The 22920-nt window shown below is 38.3% G+C and overlaps 2 protein-coding genes across 2 annotated transcripts; one reads left to right on the top strand and one right to left on the bottom strand.

The window, feature by feature from the left end:
- Positions 1–1130: 1130 nt before the first annotated feature.
- On the bottom strand, positions 1131–2088 carry LOC100356261 (olfactory receptor 8A1). The gene has a single exon (XM_070065398.1). The coding sequence runs from the start codon at positions 2086–2088 to the stop codon at positions 1159–1161; it is 930 nt and encodes a 309-aa protein (XP_069921499.1). The 3' UTR covers positions 1131–1158.
- Positions 2089–16696: 14608 nt separating this feature from the next.
- Positions 16697–21831, top strand: LOC100359103 (olfactory receptor 8B12-like). Its single transcript, XM_002708776.3, has one exon. The coding sequence runs from the start codon at positions 18473–18475 to the stop codon at positions 19505–19507; it is 1035 nt and encodes a 344-aa protein (XP_002708822.3). The 5' UTR covers positions 16697–18472; the 3' UTR covers positions 19508–21831.
- Positions 21832–22920: the final 1089 nt, after the last annotated feature.

The raw sequence follows: 22920 nt of genomic DNA, 5'->3' as shown, positions 1-22920 counted from the left end.
AATGGAAGATGAAATAAAGAATATAAATTTATATATATCTGACAAAATATTGCTGAGTTATAAAAATGAGTGAAACCTGACATTTTCCATAAGGTGCACAGAATTGGAGATGATTATGCTAGGTGAAATAAAGCAGATGGTGGCTTTACCCACTATGCCACAATGCTGGCCCCAATAAACACATTCTTTACAAAGTTTCATTTACTTATGTTTTATTGTTTTATTTGAAAGCCATAGAGGGAGGGAGGGAGGGAGGGAGAGAGGGAGGGGCAGAGAGAGAGAGAGAGGGAAAGAGAAAGAGAGAGAGAGAGAGAGAGAGAGAGAGAGAGAGAGAGACACTTTCATCTGCTGATTTACTCTCCAAATTCTTGCAACAGCTAAGGCTGGGCCGGACTGAAGCCAGAAGCCTGGAACTCCATATGGGCTTCCCACATTTGTGGCAGGGGCCAAGACCTAAGCCACTACCTGCTGCCTCCCAGGATGCTATTAACAGGAAGCTAGATAGCACATGGAGTGGCGTCTTGAACCCAGTCACTCTGATATAGGATACAGATGTGCTAAGTGGTATCTTAACTGCTGAGCCAAATGCCTGCCCCCCCTTCTTTTAAAATGTTTTAGTTATTTTTTAACATAAAATTTTAATTTATTTGAAAACTGGAGTGGAGAGAGGGAGACAAATACATCTTTAATCCTGTCCATGAACTTCTATGTGACTTTACATAGTTCTGTCCATATCTATATACACACAGATACAGATAAATGTATATATTCATCCATTGAATGGGTATATATGTAGTTTCATATATAAATTATTGTGAATAATGTTGCAGTGAATGTGCAGGTGCAGCTATCTTCACAGTGAAAATTTCTTTTCATTTCAGTATATATTCAGAAGAGGAATTTCTGGGTCATATGGTGGTTCCATCAGATGACTCTGGATAGGGGAAATGATGCCAAAATGAAAGAAATATAAACCTGAATTTGGCTTATTTCAAACAGAAATTAGAGAAGGGAAGGTGATGGGATATGGGAAAAAGGAGAGACGCTGTTCATGCAACTATTTGGAAAAATGAGAATTTTCCATCCATGGCAGTGTCAGCATTCAGAGGACTTCCTAGTTACTAATTTTCAAAGTGAGAAAGAGCAATAGCATATGCATCAATACAGTTTTCTCCTCAGTGTTCTCTGCACGGCAGCCTTTACCTCCTTGTTCCTCAGGCTGTAGATCAGGGGGTTCAGCATGGGGATCACTGTGGTGTAGAACACAGAGGCCACGTTCTCCTGGGCCAGGGAGCTGGCTGTGGATGGCTTTAAGTACATGAAGGCAGTCGATCCATAGAACAGCCCCACAGCTGCCAGGTGGGAGCTGCAGGTGTTGAAGGCTTTGGACCTGCCCTCTGTGGTGCTGATGCTGAGGATGCTGGACAGGATGAAGGCATAGGAAACAAGGACAGTTAAACTGGTGAGTATGATATTGAATCCAGCCAGAAGGAAGACTGCCATCTCGACATCATAGGTGCTAGAGCAGGAGAGCTTCATGAGAGGGAGGATGTCACAGAAGTAGTGACTGATGAGGGCCTCGCAATAGGACAGGTTTAACATAAGACCAGTCTCTATTGTTGAGCCGATGAATCCCATGATGTAGACTGCAGCCACCAGCAGGGAGCAGACAGGGTGAGACATGATGATGGTGTAAAGCAAGGGGTGGCAGATGGCCACATAGCGGTCGTAGGCCATCACCGTGAGCATGTAGCACTCAGCAATGACAAAAACAAGGAAGAAGTAGAGCTGGGACATGCACCCAGCATAGGAGATGATGTTCTCCCCTGACACGAAGTTCACCAGCATCTTGGGTGTAATGACAGAGGAGTAGCAGAGATCCACGAGGGCCAGATGGCTGAGGAAATAGTACATGGGGGTGTGAAGCTGAGAGTTGAGGCCAATCAGAGTGATCATGCCCAGGTTGCCCACCATGGTGACCACGTAGATCCCTAGGAAGAGGAGAAAGAGGGGGATCTGGAGGTCTTGGCGGCTTGTTAGTCCCCCAAGAGTGAACTCCGTCACTGCAGAGTGATTTCCTGCAGCCATTCTCCACTAGCTGGTAGCCCTGTGGGAATTGGAAAGAACCTCTGAAATCTGTCCTTGGACTGTTTAGGGACAACAGCTGTGGCCTGTGGTATCAGTTGGGTATTCTGGGCTTTTCGTTAATGTATCTTCCCCCAATTCCTGCTGTTGCCTAAGAGGAAGATTCTTCTCTTAGTGTTTCAAAGATAGTGATGATGACCGTACAGGGGGCCAGATCTGGAGTTCATGCTGCTGTCATGTAGCTCTTATTTCATAAAGCTATGGTTCTCAAAGTCCGTTCCCTGACTAGCTGCATCAACATCACCTGGAGCTTGTTAGAGGTGCAAATTATAAGGCCGCCCCTAACATCCATTCTTTCCAGTGCCCTGGGGATAGACTCAGCAATCTGTTTTTACAATCTCTTTAGTGATGCACACTAAAGTCTGCCACAGCATACCCTAAACATAATATGTAGTACACTTTGTATTGTGTAGTTGGCGATGGATTTTGCTTCAGCAATGAGTTTCCTTTTTTCTGCAATCCTAAATATTTGTTGTAAACATATGAGTTTCTTTCTCACAATGATGCCATGTTAGGAATATGTGATGGTTATAGATGCATCATGAAGTGACAAGTCAATTTCTGAAAGATGAAGAAATTGATAATATGAAGGTTATATGAGATATACATATTTTGAAATATTTTTTCAAACACTCAATTTCTTAAAACTGAGTTTTCATTATTAATCATTATTAATCCAGTATTTGTGTTTAGTTTTTTGCTGGGCTTAAGGTCCTAGACAGTGGTTCTTAACACTGGGTGTGTATTGTAACCACTTGGAAAATTTGCAAAATATCCTGGCCTGGATTCTACCTACAGAATTTCTAATTAAATTGATCTCTGTTACAGCCTGGATACTGGCATAGCAATATTGTTCTTAGTCACTGCTTATTATAGGTATTTATATAATTATTATTTTCTGATCATAATATCAAATCATCACACTATTGCATCTACAATGACAAAGTGTTCAAATGACAGACATGTCTCTAGGAAGCATAGATTGTCATTGGTAGATACCGTATGTACAGATATCCTCATTTGTTGGATGAATTTGTTAAGCTAAAAAACTTAAATTCCTTCCATAATTCCTAAATTTTGTATAATGTTCATGGTTCTATACTTTCTTTGAAGGTCAATCTCATTACATCTCAAAAGTTTTAGGAATGGAGATAAGAGTGTTTTAGAGCAGGAATTTTATTCTCACTTTCATACTGGGAAAACTGATGTGTCAAACACTAATCGACTTACCTGACTGCTGGTACTGTGCATGCAAATTTACCTCTTGTCTCTCTTTGTCGTGAATTGCTTTCTTTGCCTCAGACATGTAGCCTTACAAATCTGTACACCCACAGCTCTAAGCGATGTGTGATTGAAACACATTTTACACTTGATATCTTAGTATGTGCATAGCATATGAAAGAGGAGGATTGCTGTTATTCATTTTTTTTTGTTTTGTAGGCTATTGAAGCCCTAACATTGAAATAAGTTACCCAAGGTAACCCAGCTAATAACAGGCAGAATTGGACCTAAAACCTAGGACTTCTGACCACCAGTCTGTTTGTTTCTACTAAACTAGGATTTTCAGTTGTACCCTTTTTTTGTGTTGCATTTTTAGGTTATTTGGTAGACTAAATTTATTAAAGTATTCTAGATGGAGGATAGATCTTATTGCTAATTTCAGCTGCACTGTTTGCAATTGTAAATAAATATCCCTGAATTATAGTAACTTAGAAATACAAATAAGCAAAACTAAAAAAAATTTCCTGATACATGGAACTGGACATTGGTGGTAAATATCTGTAGTTTTTCTATGCCTATATATATTTGCATGTGTGGTTAAACTTCCATTTTAAACAACACTATAAAATACATATCTAGTTTGATTCCTATAATAATGCTAACTGGTACTAACTGTAATATTTATTTTTCTCAGCTGTCAGAATGAGTCTTTAAAATCCCTAGGATTTAGCATTAGTACAAGAAAATCCTCATTGCATTATAAGCTTTATAGGTAAATTATCAATTGTGAGGTATTTAGATTTACAATTAGCAGCATTAAATATAGTTAAGATATCTTGATTGTTTGCCTTTATCACAAAGGAGAAAATTTTTTTTTAGATAACAATAGATTAAAAGAATGTTACACATCTCCTTACCCAATTTCTGCCTCTAAACTTGGTAAGAATCATAGAGCATCCATCTTGTAGTGCAAATGCAAACACTGCTGTTAGAGGAGAATCCTAGACAACATTGACTTAATGTTTCACATCTGTAATCTATTAACATAAAATAGGAAAACAGGAAGTTACTACAATTACTAACTCCTGTCTTAACAAGCCATTGTAAGCTCAGAATTTCTGACAATAAGACAACAGCACAGAGAGAAAAAAGCACCTAGTGATAAAAGTAAAAGCAATAAACGTGGCAAATAGCCTGCATTACAAACAAGAGTTCCTGAAAGAAGTATCTTTCTCATACTATTGCTTTTAATCCATAATTAAATACCTGAGCTGAGGGAATCTTGAACACTTTGTCTTGGAAGCTGTAGGGGATGCCTTGGCTTCAACAATCAGGAAATAACAAAAGCAGGTAGACTTACATCTCATGGAAAATCTACTCAAAGAGATATGAAAGCCATGAAAAAATGGCTCTCCAAGATAGTGAGGGTGGGTATTTGTTTATCTTTATCAGGGCAGAACATCTCCTGGGATGTAGTCACTCCAGAGGCAGAGATCCACATTAAGGACCAATTAGAATCTTGGTCTACATCCATCCTGTGAATCATTTTTTTCCTCCCAGATGTATTAATTTTCCTCTTATTGGCACAATCAGTTTGCTGCTAGGGAAACTTGGAGTAATACATAAGTATTGAAATATTGTATCACCAACAATACCATCTTCATCATCATCATGCCCATTATTATCATATCACCATCATCATCAGTTACTACCTCTATGTTTGTTACTTATCATCAGTGATTAATCAGTGTGTGCAAAAACAAATCCAATAACTTTACAAAAGCTATAATTTTATTAAAGCAGTATTAAATCTGTAAAGAATATTGAATTGTCAACTGTATACTATCAGTGCACAGGTTGAAAGAATGAGAAAGTAAGACTATTCATACATGCTCACTAATAAAGGAATTTTGTTCATAAGAACTTTCCTATTTATATATGTATTCTCTATCATATCATGTTTGAATATATTGCTAATGAGACTTTTTTCATTAAACTTTTCCTTTGAAGATATTGTAGATTCACATGTGGTTTTTTTTTTTTTTTTTTTTTTTTTTTTTTTTTTTTTTGACAGGCAGAGTGGACAGTGAGAGAGAGACAGAGAGAAAGGTCTTCCTTTGCCGTTGGTTCACCCTCCAATGGCCGCCGCTGCAGCCGGCGCACCGCACTGATCCGATGGCAGGAGCCAGGATCCAGGTGCTTTTCCTGGTCTCCCATGGGGTGCAGGGCCCAAGCACCTGGGCCATCCTCCACTGCACTCCCTGGCCATAGCAGAGAGCTGGCCTGGAAGAGGGGCAACCGGGACAGAATCCGGCGCCCCAACCGGGACTAGAACCCGGTGTGCCGGCGCCGCAAGGTGGAGGATTAGCCTATTGAGCCACGGCGCCGGCCTCACATGTGGTTCTAAGAAACAATTCAGGGAGATCTCATGTCATACCCTTTATGAAGCTATCTCAATGGAAACATCTTGCAAAAACAATTGTACATTATGACATCCAGGATATTGATGTTGATAACATCCACTGGTCTGATTCAGATTTCCAAGTTTTTTTTTATTATTCATTTGTATGTGTATTTATTTTATGCAATTTAATGAATTACACAGGACCATCTAATCACCACCATACTTGAAATAAAAACATAGCACTTTGATTTTCTAATTTTCATAGCAATTATTTGATTTCTTAAGGCCCTTCAAAAGTGCCTAGTTATTTTTCATCAGTAGCATTCTAACTACTCAATTTAAACTTACTTTATGTGTTTCAACACATTGAAGTTATTATTACCCTTTGTTTATCAATTTTTTCCATCTTTGTTCTATGGAATTTGCTTCAGTATGTCCCTAGAATCTTTTTGGGGTAGTGCTTAAAGAATCTAATATCTTCCTTGCTATTTCTTATGTCAAGATATTCTGGGGCAGGCGCCCCAGCTCATTAGGGTAATCCTCCGCCTGTGGCACCGGCACCCCAGGTTCTAGCCCCTGTTGGGGTGCTGGAGTCTGTCCCGGTTGCTCCTCTTCCAGTCCAGCTCGCTGCTGTGGCCCGGGAAAGCAGTGGAAGATGGCCCAAGTGCTTGGGCCCTGCACCCGTGTGGGAAACCAGGAGGAAGTACCTGGCTCCTGGCTTCGGATTGGTGCAGTGCTGGCCATAGCTGCCATTTGGGGGATGAACCAACGGCAAGGAAGACCTTTCTCTCTGTCTCTCTCTCACTGTCTAACTCTGCCTGTCAACAACAACAACAAAAAGGATATTCTGAATTTCATTCTTCAGATTTGGAATTAACCATTTCTCCAAAAAATTTGGTTTCTTTTAGTATGGAAATGCTATTTCAAGAGTACAAATTAGGCCGGTGCCGTGGCTCAATAGGCTAATCCTCTGCCTTGCGGCACCGGCACACTGGGTTCTAGTCCCGGTCAGGGCACCGGATTCTGTCCCGGTTGCCCCTCTTCCAGGCCAGCTCTCTGCTGTGGCCCGGGAGTGCAGTGGAGGATGGCCCAAGTTCTTGGGCCCTGCACCCCATGGGAGACCAGGAGAAGCACCTGGCTCCTGGCTTCAGATCAGTGCGGTGCACCGGCCGCAGCGCGCTGGCCGTGGCGGCCATTGGAGGGTGAACCAATGGCAAAGGAAGACCTTTCTCTCTGTCTCTCTCTTTCTCACTGTCCACTCTGCCTATCAAAAAAAAAAAAAAAAAAGAGTACAAATTAGGTGATAGAGACTCATCTCTGCTAAATTAGACATTGTTTCTAGGTCTTTTAAAATTGGACTGAGAAAACTTAGGACTACCCTGTTCTCACAGGATCCTTCCTTTTTGAATTTTTTTTTAAATTTAGTAATCTTTTTTTTTTTTAAGATTTATTTATTTATTTGAAAGTCAGAGTCACACAGAAAGAGGAGAGGCAGAGAGAGAGAGAGAGCGAGCTTCCATCCAATGATTCACTCCCCAATTGGCCGCAACGGCCGGAGCTGCACCGATCTGAAGCCAGGAGCCAGAAGCTTCCTCTAGGTCTCCCACGTGGATGCAGGAGCCCAAGGACTTGGGCCATCTTCTACTGCTGTCCCAGGCTAAAGCAGAGAGGAGTGAAGGAGGTGAAACAGCTAGGATTGAACCAGCGCCCATATGGGATGCCGGCGCCCCAGGCCAGGGCGTCAACCCACTGCAACACAGCACCGACCCCAAAGTTTAGTAATCTTACTAGGATAACTTTGTTCATTCTGAACGATTTTCTTAGATGTGGTGTTTCTTCTTAGTATGTCATTACTAAAACACCTTTTTAACAGTAGAAAATGTTTTTCGAAATACAGTTTTTGTTGTTCCTTTTCCTTTGTTTGGATGTCTCTCTTGAGGCTCCTATTTTGTGTCAAGTAGATCTATTTTTTTCCTCTTTTCCACTATTCATTCTCCTAATGTACAATATATAAAGTTTATTTCCCTTTTGTTACTCCTATTTGTGTCTTAATTTCTGAAATTATTATTTAGTTCTAATACTTTTCTGAGTTGCATTATTGAGTTTATGATTTTTTAATAATTCATGGTTCTGTTCTTTTTTTTTTTTGACAGGCAGAGTGGACAGTGAGAGAGAGAGAGAGACAGAGAGAAAGGTCTTCCTATTCCGTTGGTTCACCCCACAATGGCCACTGCGGCCGGCGCGCCGCACAGATCTGAAGCTAGGAATCAGGAGCTTCTCCTGGTCTCCCATGAGGGTGCAGGTCCCAAGCACTTGGGCCATCCTCCACTGCACTCCCTGGCCACAGCAGAGAGCTGGCCTGGAAGAGGAGCAACCGAGACAGAATCTGGCGCCCCAACCGGGACTAGAACCCGAAGTGCCAACGCCGAAGGCGGAGGATTAGCCTAGTGAGCCACGGCGCCGGCCTGTTCTTTTATCATTCTCATAAGGTGTTTTAGCTCACTTTGAAATAAGATTACAGTAGTTATTTTTGAGCATCTCTGTAGCTTACTCCACAATTTTGTAGAAATGTATTTCTTTTTCTTATAATGATTTTAAATGGAATTTCAGCTTGATTATTTTTCTATTTTTCATTTTAGATCAAATTTGCTTTTTTTCCAACTTCATATCAGTAAAACAATGTTGTTTCTATGGAGTGTTACTGCCTGCGATTGCCTGGCTTTGTCTTCTTTCTGCTTTTCTCTGGGTCTTTTATTCTTTTACTTTCTACTTTCCCTGTTCTATCTAGTTTGGATTTTATTCCTAGCACTTTATTCTTGTAGGGAGCGTTGGTTGGTTTATTTTGAGAGTTCATAGTGCCCACACAGCTGCAGCCCCTTCAGATCTTACCATCTAAATTTATCTACAAGTATAGCATATAAAACTCCAGTTTTAAGTTCTGCTCCCAAATTGACCTGTTGGTATTTACATGGAATACCTGTTAGTCAGTTTGGGTTTTTCAGGTTTACCAGCTGTCCTGTGCATCATTCTGTTAATCATGTATAGATACTGATGTTGGGCATATTTTTAGCGTTTGATGATTTGTTCCCATTTGCGTGTGTTTGGAGTGAGAGGTACAAGTATTTCACCTATTGTTATAAATGTCATAGATTGTGTTACTCCCTAGATGTTCTGGATTTTTAATGAGAGCAGACAGGAAAGCTAAAAAAACTGGGACTGTATCTTCTTAAAATACTCTAAAATATCCACATTCTGTCATCATTTATATTAAGAGGAGGAGGAAGAGTGGTCTTTTGAGGAATGTATCCATAAGTAGGATGTATTTGTTGGTGTATCTGTGAAAAGAATACATTCTTTTGACAGTTGGAAGAAGTTTTCAAGAGGAATAATAATGAATTTTTTTTGTATTTTGAGTATGATGTATTTTTGGAAAAGGAATATTCACAATATTAATGACTGGTATTTATTGAATACTTGCAATATTAAAGATATATTTTCTTGTGAATATATTCTTTTTGGTTTTTCCTTCTGTCTTATAGACCTTGGAAATCCACAAAAATCCACTGAAATTAAAGAGTTATGATTTCTTAGTTTTGGCCACATTAGAAAAATGATAATGGACTGGTAATCCCAACAAAAAGTATTAATCTTGGCAAAATAAACAAAACAAGATCTTTTAGACATTGAACAAAAGTGTTGGTGAAAGGAACAAATGAAACTCATCTTGTATTTGTCCAGATATTTTGTCTACACATAATGTCTGTATTGTGGCCCAAGGAAAGGGAATACAAACCACAATATTTTTGCTACATTGAGATGATGAAGACCAGAGTTTTGTGATACTGAAGGCTCTGGAACATATGGAGAAACATATTGAAGAAACGCAGAAAAAGAGCTTTAGAAATTTGTATGAGTGTTCCATGTCTTTGTCTAAGCTTTGCATGAATAGGATAAATCTCCATAATGCTGGGCAAAGAACAAATAGAAACTTCAAATTGCATGTTTAATTATCACAGCTTTCACAGTACTGTGAGATGCTTATGTTTCAATCCAGTGGGGAGATTTCTATGAACACCTACAGCATGCCTCAATGAGTCTAGAAGGTTCATGTCTCAGTATAAGACCCAACTTACTCCTAGAATGAAAACTACACTTGGTATTTCTTAACAAATGTTAAAGTAAACCTTGGAAATATCAAGGTGTTTTAAGTTTTTTAACTGACTATCTCTAACATTTCAAAATTTTAAAATCCAGCATTCTATCAAAAATTCTATCAGCATTCTAGTCCAGCATTCTATCAAAAATCACAAAACACTTAAATAAAAGGGAAAGTATATCCTAAATACAGGAGAAACAGAAATAACAGATCTGTTGCTATTAAGAAAAAACTGTTTTAAAATATTTAGAGGTCTCAAAGGCATTTCAGATAAAATATGAAAACAATGCAAAGAAAAATGAAAGATATAAAAATTTAGTATTTCTATAAATGAAAACTGCAATATATGAAATAAAAAATGTGCTAAATGAGCTTGGTATCAGATCAATGATAGAAATATTAGCTAAAACATCAAAAATCTTTTGGAAAAGATGTAGAATATACAAAATGAAGAAAATATTGATTATTGTTGGATCTGTGTTTGCACATGGGAGTTTAGTACATTGTTCTCTGTATTTGTATATATTTAGATACTTTTCATACTCAAAATGTATAAAAATGAACTTTATAAAACATAACAGCAAAAAATAAACTGTGAAAACTTCTCAAAGAGAAAGTAGAAAATATTCATGATCTTGGTGCAAATGAAGAGATGTTTGGCTTGAGAAAATACTAACCATAAAAGAAAAAGCAATAATTGCATTTAAAAATGAAACTACTCTTTGAAATATACCATTAAAAAATGAAGAAGTTGAGGTTGGCGCTGTGGTGCAGCGGGTTAAAGCCCTGACCTGGAGTGCTGGCATTCCATGTGGGTGCTGGTTCTAGTCCCAACTGCTGCTCTGTTGATCCAGCTCTCTGCTATGGCCTGGGAAACAGTAGAAGATGGTCTAAGTCCTTGTGCCCCTGCACCTGCGTGGGAGACCCGGAAGAAGCTCCTGGCTTCGGATCGGCGCAGCTCTGTCCGTTGTAGCCAACTAGGGAGTGAACCAGCGGATGGAAGACCTCTCTCTCTCTCTCTGCCTCTCCTCTCTCTGTGCAACTCTGACTTCAAATAAATAAAATAAATCTAAAAAAAAGTGAAATGAAAAAGTAAGACACAGATTGAGATAATATATTCAATGTATATTTATCAATAGACTTTTATTCCAAATATATAATGACCTCTCACAACTAACTAATAAAAATCAACCCAATTAAAATAAAGCCAAATTGACAGTTGAATGGATGAAGACTATGTGATATATATGCACAGTGGAATAGTATTCAGCCATAAAAAGAATGAAATCCCAACGTCTGCAATTAAGTAGCTGGAAGTGGAGATCATTATCTCGAGTGAAATAAAGACAAATACTATAGTTCTCTCATATATGGAGATTAAAAAACAGTTTCTTTGAACTTAGAATAGTGATTACAACAGGCTTGCAATGTTAGTATGAAGAGATAACAGAAGGATGCTGGATAATATGGATGAAAACACAGACTGAGGGGTCAGTGCTGTGGCGCAGTGGGTTAAAGCCCTGGCTTGAAGTGCTGGCATCCCATTTGGGCGCTGGTTCTAGTCCTGGCTTCTCCACTTCTGATCTAGCTCTCTGCTATCTCCGGCCATTGCGGCCATCTGGGGAGTGAAACCACTGGATGGAGGACCTCTCTCTCTCTGCTTCTCCTCTCTCTGTGTGACTCTGACTTTCAAATAAATAAATCTTTTTTTTAAAAAAGAGAAAACACCATTAAAAAAAGAATAAAATCTCAATAAAAGCAAATGGCCTTCTTTTACTTTGTGCTTTATCTGCATCCCCTAGAGCAATGTCTGACACATAGTCCTCAATATATGTTGAATGAATCAATGAATGTCACCATGTTATTCAAAGGCTCTTTGAGGCTATTCATTGCTTAAAAATTTGTCCTCATGTCCATCTTTCTAGATTTTTCTTAGAGTGTCCCTGGTGAGCTTTTCTAGACTCTTCATATTTGTTTTCTTTTTGAACTTTTGTTGCTGCATGTATCAATAGTCTGTTCTCTCTCTCTTTTTTTAAATTCATGAGTTGTATCCCATAGGATGAATGGAATGACTTATTTATTCTTTTGTTGAAGAATTTCCAATTTTGGCTGTTTTCATTTTTGGGTTCTTGTGACCAAAGTGCTATTAATGTTTGAATTCTTGGAGATTTTTTGTGGACCTATATATTTATTTTTTGAGGTCTATACCTAGATTAGATGTTGCTGGCTCACAGACTAGGTACATATTTTGTTTTACTAAATACTGTCAGCTTTATAAGTCATGGTACAATTTTACATTTCTTTTTTGTTATTTAAAAGTCAGAGTTACATAGAGAAGGAGAGAAAGAGAGAGAGAGAGAGACAGAGAGCGAGAGAGAGAGAGGTCTTTCATCCGCTGGTTCACTCTCCAGTTGGCCACAATGCCTGGAGCTGCGCTGATCTTAAGCCAGCGGCCAGGAGCTTCTTCCAGGTCTCCCACGTGGGTTCAGGGGCCCAAGGATTTGGGCCATCTTCCATTGCTTTCCCAGGCCATAGCAGAGAGCTGGATTGGAAGTGGAGTAGCCAGTCTTGAACCGGTGTCCATATGGGATGCCAGCGCTGCAGGTGGCAGCTTTACCCACTACACCACAGTATTGGCCCCTCATTTTACATTTCTACTAGCAATATGAGAGAATTTTATTTGTCCCACATTCTTACAAACATTTAGTATTATCAATCTTGAATTTTAGATTTTGTGATGTGTGTGTAGTGTTTTTTCTTTTTCAAAGGTGTGTGTGTGTGTATGTGTTTTCTATTGTATGTCCTTTGTACTTTCAGTTGCTTTATAATCATTGTGTATAAAATTCTTTAAAACTTCTTTGTGTCTTTTTCTGTAAAATGAGGATAAATATTAGCTCTGTGGATCTATAAGTTCCTGGCTTTGGAAATACTTTATGAAGATTTAAAAAATACAGTTACCATATAAATACCCATAGAAATTCTGATTTAGAAGGTCTGGGAATGGCCCAGAATGTTTTTGTTTTTTCCAAAGTGACTGTAAAAATCTATTTTCTAGTGAGCAATTTGTGAAGGGTACAATTTCTCCACATCTGTTAAATATTTTGTAGAGTGCTATTTTGCTCCTGATAATTCTAGGCAATTTAAAGTAGTATTTTACATCAATCACATCCAAGATAATTTCAGCCAAACTAAATATTATGGATTTAATTTTCATTCCTGTAGTGACTAATGATGTTGACTATGTCCTGTGCTTGCTGTCCATTTGTGTATATTTTTCAGACAAATCTCTACTCAAATATTTTGCTCCCTTTTTTAAAATTAGGTTATATGTCTTCTTGCTTTAAGAGATCATATATTCTGAATGAACATTCTTTATCAGATGGATCTTGCCTCTTTATGCAGTCTGATAATCTTTGCCATTTCAGGCGAATGTTTAGTTCATTCATATTATCAATAAAATTGAATTTATACCTGTCTTTTGCTATTTATTTTCATTTTTATCCTATCTAAAGAGATTCCTCTGTTATTGCTTCACTACCTTCTTTTGCTTTAAATGAATACTTTTTCAGTACCATTTTAATGACCCTGATTTTTAAATTTGTGTTTCCTCTTAATTTTTATTTAAAAATATTTCAGAAAGTATAAAGGATTTAATGAGAAAACATAAACGTAATAATTTTTAGCATTTTTTTCATATTGAATTCATATGTAAATATATATATATCCATGTGTGCATACTGTTTTTTCTTGAAAGCAGGAATTGATACATTTGTATCATATAATATAAGATTCATGATATAGTCATGACGTGACTAAAGAAGGGTATGCTGTTACGTAAGGGGTATATATAATTCAGTGAACAAAACATCAATGTCTATATAAAATAAATAAAATAATGCACATATTTTTCATAACTTCCACATATGAGAGAAAATCATGTGGCATTCATGTTTCTGTGTCTAGTTTATTTCACTTAGCACAAGAGGCTTCAGTTACATACATTTTGTTGTAAATGTCAGGATTTTATTCATTTTTAATGGCTTAGTAATATCCTTTTTATGCAGTCATTCATTGATGCATATCTACATTGATTTGATTTGGTTGCTACTGTGAATTGGGCAGCAATAAACATAGTAGTGCAGGTACCTCTTTCATATTCTGATTTCATTTCATTTGAATACAATGCATAAAAGTAGGGTAGCTGTGAAGGGTCATATGGTAGACCTATTTTTAGTTCTTTTTGTGATTTCTCCATACTATTTTCCATAATGACTGTACTAATTTGCATTTCTATCAACAGTGTATTATAGGATTGCCTTTTCTTCACATCCTCATCAGCATTTGTTATTTTTAACATTTTTCCCCCAGAAACCTTTTATTTAAGGTATACAGACCATGCATTTCATAAATAGAACTTTAGGAACATAGTGATAGTGATCCTTCCCTTATTTTTAACTTTTTGAGGACAGTCATTCTAACTGGAGTGAGATGATACCTCATTGTGTTTTTTTTTTGAATTTTCCTGGTGACTAGTAATACTGAGCATTTTTTACGTGTTTGTTGGCCATTTTTATTTCTTTTTGTTTTCAGTACATCTTTTTCCTTTTCAGATAAATGATTTTCTCTCCTTCTATCTTTTTTTTTTTTTTTTTTTTTGACAGGCAGAGTGGACAGTGAGAGAGACAGAGAGAAAGGTCTTCCTTTGCCATTGGTTCACCCTCCAATGGCCGTCGCGGCCGGCGCACCGCACTGATCCGATGGCAGGAGCCAGGTGCTTTTCCTGGTTTCCCATGCGGGTGCAGGGCCCAAGCACTTGGGCCATCCTCCACTGCACTCCCTGGCCACAGCAGAGAGCTGGCCTGGAAGAGGGGCAACCGGGACAGAATCCGGTGCCCTGACCGGGACTAGAACCCGGTGTGCCGGCGCCGCAAGGCAGAGGATTAGTCTATTGAGCCACGGCGCCGGCCTAGATAAATGATTTTCATTTACCAGGACATCACTGATTTGAATGTGACAAAATATGGGTAAAGTGAAAATTGTCACAACTACGTGTATTTCTTATTTTGAAAATGTCTATTCAAATATTTGACCACTTTTTAAAAAAATGCTATTAAAATTTTTAAGTTGTATAATTTTCATGTATTTCATATAACATGTTTAGGAGCATAGTGATACTTCCCACCCTACCATCCCTCCTCCCCACTCCTTTCTCCTTCCTTTCTTATTCTCTTCATTTTTATGATGACCTACTTTCAGCTTATTTTATACTCATAAGATTGACCCTCCATTTAGTAAAGAATTCAACAAATAGTAAGAAGATAAAAACACTCTTCTTCAACAGTAGAGACAAGGGCTGTATGTCAATTTTGTTCTTGTACATTATAGTTTTTTACTCTATTGTTTGTTGTGTTGTGGTGTAAGTCCTTGAGCCTCTTAATATTCTGGATATTAATCCTTTATCAGATAGATCTTTTGCAAATATTTTCTCCTGTTCCGTTAGTTTTCTTTTCCTCCTGTTGATTGTTTCCTGTGAAATTTTTAGTTTGACATAATCTCATTTGTATATTTTGCTTGTATTATCTGTGCTTTTGGGGTCTTATCCAAAAGTTTTTATTTCTGCAAATGTCTTGGAGTGTTTCCCCTCAGTTTTTCTCTAGTAGTTTCATAGTTCCAGGTCTTACATTTAGATCCTTGATTCATTTGGGTTGACATTTGTATAAAGTAAGGTTTTGTATAAAACTTCTGCCTGTGGAAATTTAATTTTCATTGCACTTTTTATTTAAGAGACTCTCCTTTCTCCAGGGAAATTTTTAGCACATTTGTCAAAGATAAATTGGTCGTAGAAGCTTGGATTTATTTCTGAGATTTCTACTCTGTTTCATTAGTCTACATTTCTTCTGTTTTTATGCCAGAACCATGCTGTTTTGGTTATAACAGACTTGTAGTGTGCCTTAAAATCTAGTACCATGGTGCCTCTGGCTTTGCTTTTTTTATTCAAGGTTGAGTTGGCTATTCAGGATATTTTGTATTTCCATATAAATTTAATGATTTTTTTTCCTGATTCCTTGAAGAATGTCTTTGATATTTTGATGGGGGAGTGCATTTGAATCTGTAAGATGCTTTCAGTGGTATGGACATTTTGATAACATTAATTCTTCCAATCCATGAACATGGGAGGCCTTTCCATTTGTTGCATCTTCTTTTATTTCTTTCATTAGTATTGTGTGATTTTTTGTAAAGGTCTTTCATATTTTGGGTTACATTTTTCCAAAGGTATTTAATTTTCTTTGTAGCTATTGTGAATGGGATTGTTCTTACAATTCTTTCTCAGCAAGATCATTGTTGGTATATAAAAATGCTATTGATTTTGTATAATGCAACTTTTATGAATTATTTGTGCTAATAGTATCTTGGTGGAGCCTTTGGTTCTATATATTGAATCAAGTAATTGGCAAACAGGGATAATTTGACTTCCGCCTTTCTGATTTATGCTTTTTATTTATTTCCCTTGCCTGATGACTCTGGCTCAGGATATTATTTTAATAAATACTGTTGATAACTGTGGTACTCATCCAGGTTTGAAAAACATTGTGAGAGGCAATCTTGAAACTTATCAGGTCTAAAATTCCGAGTTGGTGGGTTTGATGTAAAGATAAACTAAGTGCTGAGAGATTGAGAGAGGACAAGTTTTTTTTTTTTTTTTTTTTTTTTTTTTTTGTCAAGGGGAACTTTGGAAGTGGGGATAAAAAATTTCAAAAACAAACCAAAGGCAGAACAGGATTGGTGATTGTTTGGCACTGGGAAACTGATCTGCTAGGATTCAGTTTGAGAGCACTAAGCAGCTAGAAGATAAACTGAAAGAAGTCTTCAAAGGAAAGGAGGTGGAAGGCAGAGGCAGTGAAAGGAAATTATGAGTAGCTTGTAATTTAGAGAAAGACTATTCTTGGCATAGGTCAAAAATAATTCTTTGTTGCTGTTATGTTTACACTTCCTGTGAAAACAGAGAATGGAATCAGATAAGTCTTTTTATTTTTTAATGAAACTAGTAAAACAGCTAATAAAGTAAAATATGTATGAATATTGAATGCCCATTCTACATTACAATAGCTGTTTATTTCCTTCTCTAATTACTGATTTTAATTAAAGTCATTGAATATTTGTTTTGCTATTTCCCAAAAACCTGTGACATTCAAGAAGGCAAGGACCTACTTAATAAATTTCAGTAGTTCTCCTCAGGAGAAAGTGTAATTTAGTGGTTCAGCTGAGGGAGTTGGTGTCACAGAGACCTACACACGAGTGTGGGCTCTGAAATATATTGTCTCTTAGGAACTTGCCTATGAAATAGATGTCATTATTGTGAGGAGTAAACATATATTATATTTATGTCTTAGCAGCCAGAAGTCAAATCTAAGGACACTGTGTCAGGTACATTATTGAATATTCAAGAAAATACAAGGATAATAATTTTTTCACAGTAAATTTGTTCTAATAATACTGGATAAATGTTAGTTGGAAGAAAGAATTGTCTCTAAAAGCCAAATCAACCAATTCCAAGGGATAAACAAACGTTTCTTCTTCCACAGGGAAAGCAATCTCTGAGGAAATGGTCTGGAGGGAGTCTCTGCCTTAATAATGACATCACTGAGCTTTGTAATCAAGATACAGCTCTGATGTCCCATCACTTACCACTCAGGAAAAGGTGCTGTCTCTTTCCTAGAAGCAGGAGGAGCCTTTGGACAGATCAGTACCTGGAATTCAAATTCTTCAGTGCAGAGTAATGAGGTGAATTAGAGGCTCTGATCCTTTGATGTGTTCTGGGAGGAGAGGGCTCAGAGTTCAAAGCTAGCATCTTGTATTCAAAGGATCGTTTTCCTCCCCCCGACAATTTGGACAAGAGTTAGTAGAGTATAGCATTATAGCTCTAAACAAAGCAAGGTGAGTCACAGCCTGACTCTGATCAGTCAGCCATGTAAGGTGGTGGTTATAACAAACCATGAGCGTCAGACCACCCAAGTTCACTTTCTGGTTGCAACTCAGTACTTTTGGGACTCAGGGTTAGTTACTTAATCTCAGTTATTTTATCTGTAAAATGGAGGTAATGAATTTGCCTTATAGCTCTTAGATTAGAGCTTCTTACAATAATCACTAAATGAATGCTGGCTTAAAAATATTCTTAAACTTACAGCCACTTAAGCTAATAGATCTTGGAAATAAATGACCTCATCTCCTTGATCACCCAGAGGTGGAGGCTCTGAGCAGAGCCACGGTGGGCGCTGGCTGTCAGGGCTTGTTGTGGGAAAGAGGTCCAAGTTTCAGTAACTGAGGCAGAGACAGGAGAGGAAAGGACATACTCAAGGGACTGACTTGAAAGGCATTTGGCTTACTTTTGGTGCCACTCACTTCAATAGAACCAACCCTCATTCCGGAAGACACATTTAGCCTCCTGTTGTGCTCAAGTCACTTCATAGTTTGCTACTATCCACAGCAAATAGCAAAAACTTACCTATCAAAGTTCAAATCTCTCTCTGTGCATTACTTTTTCAAGAATGGGAGACAGGTTCTGGGGAGGTAGCAGTGATGTTTCTTTCTCTGTGTGTGATCCTCTTCTTTTGTCCTTCCAGACCTCCCTTCTCTCTCCCTGGAGGAGAATGGCAACCAAAAACTCCTCCGTGACAGAGTTTATCCTTGCAGGATTGACAGATCAGCCAGAGCTCCAGATCCCTCTCTTCTTCCTGTTTCTAGGTTTCTACCTGGTCACCGTGATGGGAAACCTGAGTTTGGTAATCCTGATTGGACTGAACTCTAACCTTCATACTCCCATGTACTTCTTCCTCTTCAACTTGTCCTTCATAGATTTCTGTTTCTCCACCACGATCACCCCAAAAATGTTGATGAGCTTTGTTTCAGAGAAGAACACCATCTCCTATCCTGGGTGCATGACTCAGCTCTTCCTCTTCTGCTTCTTCGTCGTCTCTGAGTCCTTCATCCTGTCAGCCATGGCATATGACCGCTATGTCGCCATCTGTAAACCCTTGGTGTATGCTGTCACTATGTCTCCCCAGGTGTGTTTACTCCTTTTGTTGGGTGTCTATGGAATGGGGTTTGCTGGGGCCATTGCCCATACTGGAAGCATAATGAGTCTGACTTTCTGTGATGACAGCTTTGTCAATCACTTCATGTGTGATCTCCTTCCTCTCCTTGAGATCTCCTGCGACAGCTCTTATGTGAATGAGCTGGTGGTCTTTGTTACTGTGGCCATTGACATTGGACTGCCATTAGTCACTATCTTCATTTCTTATGCCCTCATCCTCTCCAGCATTTTTCACATTCATTCCAATGAGGGCAGATTCAAAGCCTTCAGCACCTGCAGCTCCCACATGATTGCTGTTTCTTTCTTCTTTGGTTCTGGTGCTTTCATGTATCTCAAACCACCTTCCATTTTGCCTCTTAACCAAGGGAAAGTATCCTCTCTGTTCTATACCATTGTGGTGCCCATGTTAAACCCATTAATTTATAGCTTGAGGAATAAAGATGTCAAAGTTGCTGTGAGAAAAACCTTGTACAGAAACATATTTTCCTAGGAAAGGAGAAGTATTTGAGGAAAGAAAAGCAATCTTTTTCTTAATATCTGTGTTTTCTTTTTATAAAGATTTATTTATTTGAGAGGCAGAGTTATAAACAGAGAAAGGGTGAGACAGAGAGAGAGGTCTTTCATCCACTGGTTCACTCCTCAAATGGCTGCAAAGGCCAGAGATGGACTGAGCCGAAGCCCTGGAGCCAGGAACTTCCTCCAGATCTCCCACGTGGGTACAGGGGCCCAAACACTTGGGTCACCTTACACTACTTTCCCAGGCCATTAGCAGGGAGCTGTATAGGAAGTGGAGTGGCTGGGACTCAAACTGGTGTGCATATGGGATGCTAGCACTGCAGGTGAAGGCTTAACCTACTATGCCACAACGCTGGGCCTCAACAGTGAGTTTTAAATCTTTATGTCTGAGTGTGTGTTTAGTGCACATCTGTTCTTCCTGCCACTTACTCCACCTTAGCTATTCTTTGTTGCATGCTATTTTTCTACATAGATACGCTAATCTTGAATTGTCTTTATAAGTAATTTAATCTAGCCTCCTCATGTAACAGATATTGGAGACCCAGAAATATTGTTTAGTTGCTCAAGAACAGGCAAATACCGGGTGCCACAATGGGATTGGTCTACATGACTCTGAAATGCAATTTCCTTTATGCCATGTTGTCTTTTGCTTCATTACTGGCCTTGCAGATCTCCCTTTGAAGTATGATAAATTAATACAATAAAATTTAATTTTATTCACAGTAGTTTAATGCAAATTCATAGTAGATCATTTTTGCATTTTTTTTAGAAAAAAGAACTCAAGAATTACTTGTTTCCTACAAGTATTTTATTTAGAGGCTATTCTTTTCATTGAATGGATTTATTTATTTATTTGAAAACAGAGTGAAACAGAGAATGGGAGAGAGGAGAAGAGAGTGGGAAAGCAGGAGAGAGAGGAAGAGAGATGGAGAGACATAGAGAGAGAAATACACACACACACACACACACACACACAGACCTTCCATCCACTGGTTAACTCCCCAAATGTCTGCCACAACTGGGACTGGGCCAGGCTGAAGCCAGGAGTCAGAAAAAGCATTTGAGAGGGTGGCAGGGCCTAAGTACTTGAGCCATTGTCTTCTATATCCTAAGTGTATCAGCAGGAAGCTGGATCAGAAGTGGAGGTAATACTTGATCATAGACACTCTGACTTGGGATGCAAGTGTCTCAGTTAGTAGCCCAACCATCAGTGCCATAAACACCAACCCTTGTTTTTTTTTTTAAATAGGTAAATAAGCAGTACATTATTTGGTAGTTCTATTTTTAGTGTTTTTGAGGAAACTGCATACTGTTTTCCAAAATGGCTGTACTCATTTACCTTCTCACTAAAAAGTATGCCAGGGTTCCCTTTTCTCTACATGTCCTTGCCAACACTTGTTATTTTTTTTTTTGTCTTTGAAAATAGCCAAATCTTGTTAGAGTGAAATGATATATCACTGTGGTTTTGTCTCAAATTTCCCTTATGATTAGTGAGCATTTTTGCCATGTACCTGTTGGCCATTTTATATGATTTCCTTTGAGAAATAGCTGTTTAGATTTACTGCCTATTTTTTATTGGATTTTTAATTGAGTTGAGTTTCTTATATATTCTGGATATTAATCCCTTGTCAGATATATTGCAAGTATTTTCTCCCATTCTTTAGATTATATTTTCACTTTGTTGTTCATTTCTTTTTCTGAGAAAAAGCTTTTTAGCTTGATGAAATACCATTTGTCTATTTTTTCTTTTATTGCGTGTGCTTTTGGGATCTGATCCATAAAACACTTGCCCATTCCAGTGTCCTGAAATGTTTCCCCTATGTTTTCTTCTAGTAGTTCAGGCCTTCAGGTCTCACATTTAGATCTTCTATTCATTTTGAGTTATTTTTGTTCTTAGTGAGAAATAAGGGTCTAAGTTCATTCTTCTGCATGTGCGTATCCAATTTTTCCAGCACCATATGTTGAAAAGACTATCCTTTATCCCCTGCATGTTCTTGGCACCTTTACCAAGATCAGTAGGCTGCAGGTGTGTGGGTTTACTTATAGGATCTCTATTCTGTTCCATAGGTCTATGAGTTTTTTTTATGCCAATACTCTGTTTTAATTATTGTTGCATTGTAATAGATTTTAAAGTCAAGCAGAATAATGCCTCCTGGTTTGTTATTTTTGCTCAAAATTGTTTGGATAATGGGTTTTTTTGTGGTTCCATACAAATATTGGTGGTGATTTTTCTAGTTCTGTGAAAAATATCATTATAATTTTAATATGGATGGTACTGGGTATGTAAATTGCTTTAAGTAGTCGGAACATTTTAATGATATGGATGCTTCCAATTCATGAACATGGGATGGCTTTTCATTTCTTTGTGTTCTGTCAGTTTATTTAATCAATGATTTATAAGTTGAATTGTAGAGATTTTTCAACTCTTTGGTAATGTTTATTGACAGCTTTTTTTGATAATTATTGGAAATGGAGTTGTTTTCTCTACTTCTTTTTCAGATGATTCAGTATCAGTTTATAACAATGCACCAATTTTTGTACATTGGCTTTGTACATTATACATTGCAACTTTGCTGAATTTGTTTACTTGTTCTAATGGGTTCTGGGTAGAATATTTGAGATTTTTCTATATATAAGATCATTTCATCTGTAAACGTGAGAATCTGATGTTTTCCTTTCTAATTTGGATACACTTTATGTCTTTCTCTTGCTTAATCATGGATGCTAGGTCTTGCAGTGCTGCATTGAATAGAAGTAACAAAAGTGGATGTCCTTGTCTTCTTCCAGGTCTTAGTGAGGAAGCTGTCAGCTTTTCCTCATTCAATATGATATTAGCTGTTGTCCTGTTTATTAAAACTTGACAAACTTCTGGTCGTGGGGATGTTCTATCCCTCCATTTGGCTGTGCAGGACTATTCTCTGTCCTCACCATTAACCAGACCCTAGCCAGTCTGGACCCTGGGCCAGAATGCTTTGGGATTTAGTGGAGTAAAGATGCTATATGAAGCCTTGAAACTTTCTGTTATTTTCTTTCTTTCTTTTTTTTTTTTGACAGGCAGAGTTAGACAGTAAGAGAGAGACAGAGACAGAGAGAAAGGTCTTCCTTCTGTTGGTTCACCCCCAAATTGGCCGCCACGGCTGGCACGCTGCGCCGATCTGAAGCCAGGAGCCAGGTGCTTCCTTCCTGGTCTCCCATGTGGGTGCAGGGCCCAAGCACCTGGGCCATCCTCCCCTGCCTTCCCAGGCCACAGCAGAGAGCTGGACTGGAAGAGGAGCAACTGGGACAGAATCTGGCGCCCCAACCGGGACTAGAACCCGGGGTGCCGGTGCCGTAGGCAGAGGATTAGCCTAGTTTGCCACGGCACCGGCCTGAGACTTTTGAATTGTC

Source organism: Oryctolagus cuniculus, chromosome 1 (assembly GCF_964237555.1).
Source record: "Oryctolagus cuniculus chromosome 1, mOryCun1.1, whole genome shotgun sequence".
Classification (NCBI taxonomy): domain Eukaryota; kingdom Metazoa; phylum Chordata; class Mammalia; order Lagomorpha; family Leporidae; genus Oryctolagus; species Oryctolagus cuniculus.
The sequence above is the reverse complement of the archived record's forward strand: the minus strand, read 5'-3'. Positions and strand labels throughout refer to the sequence as shown.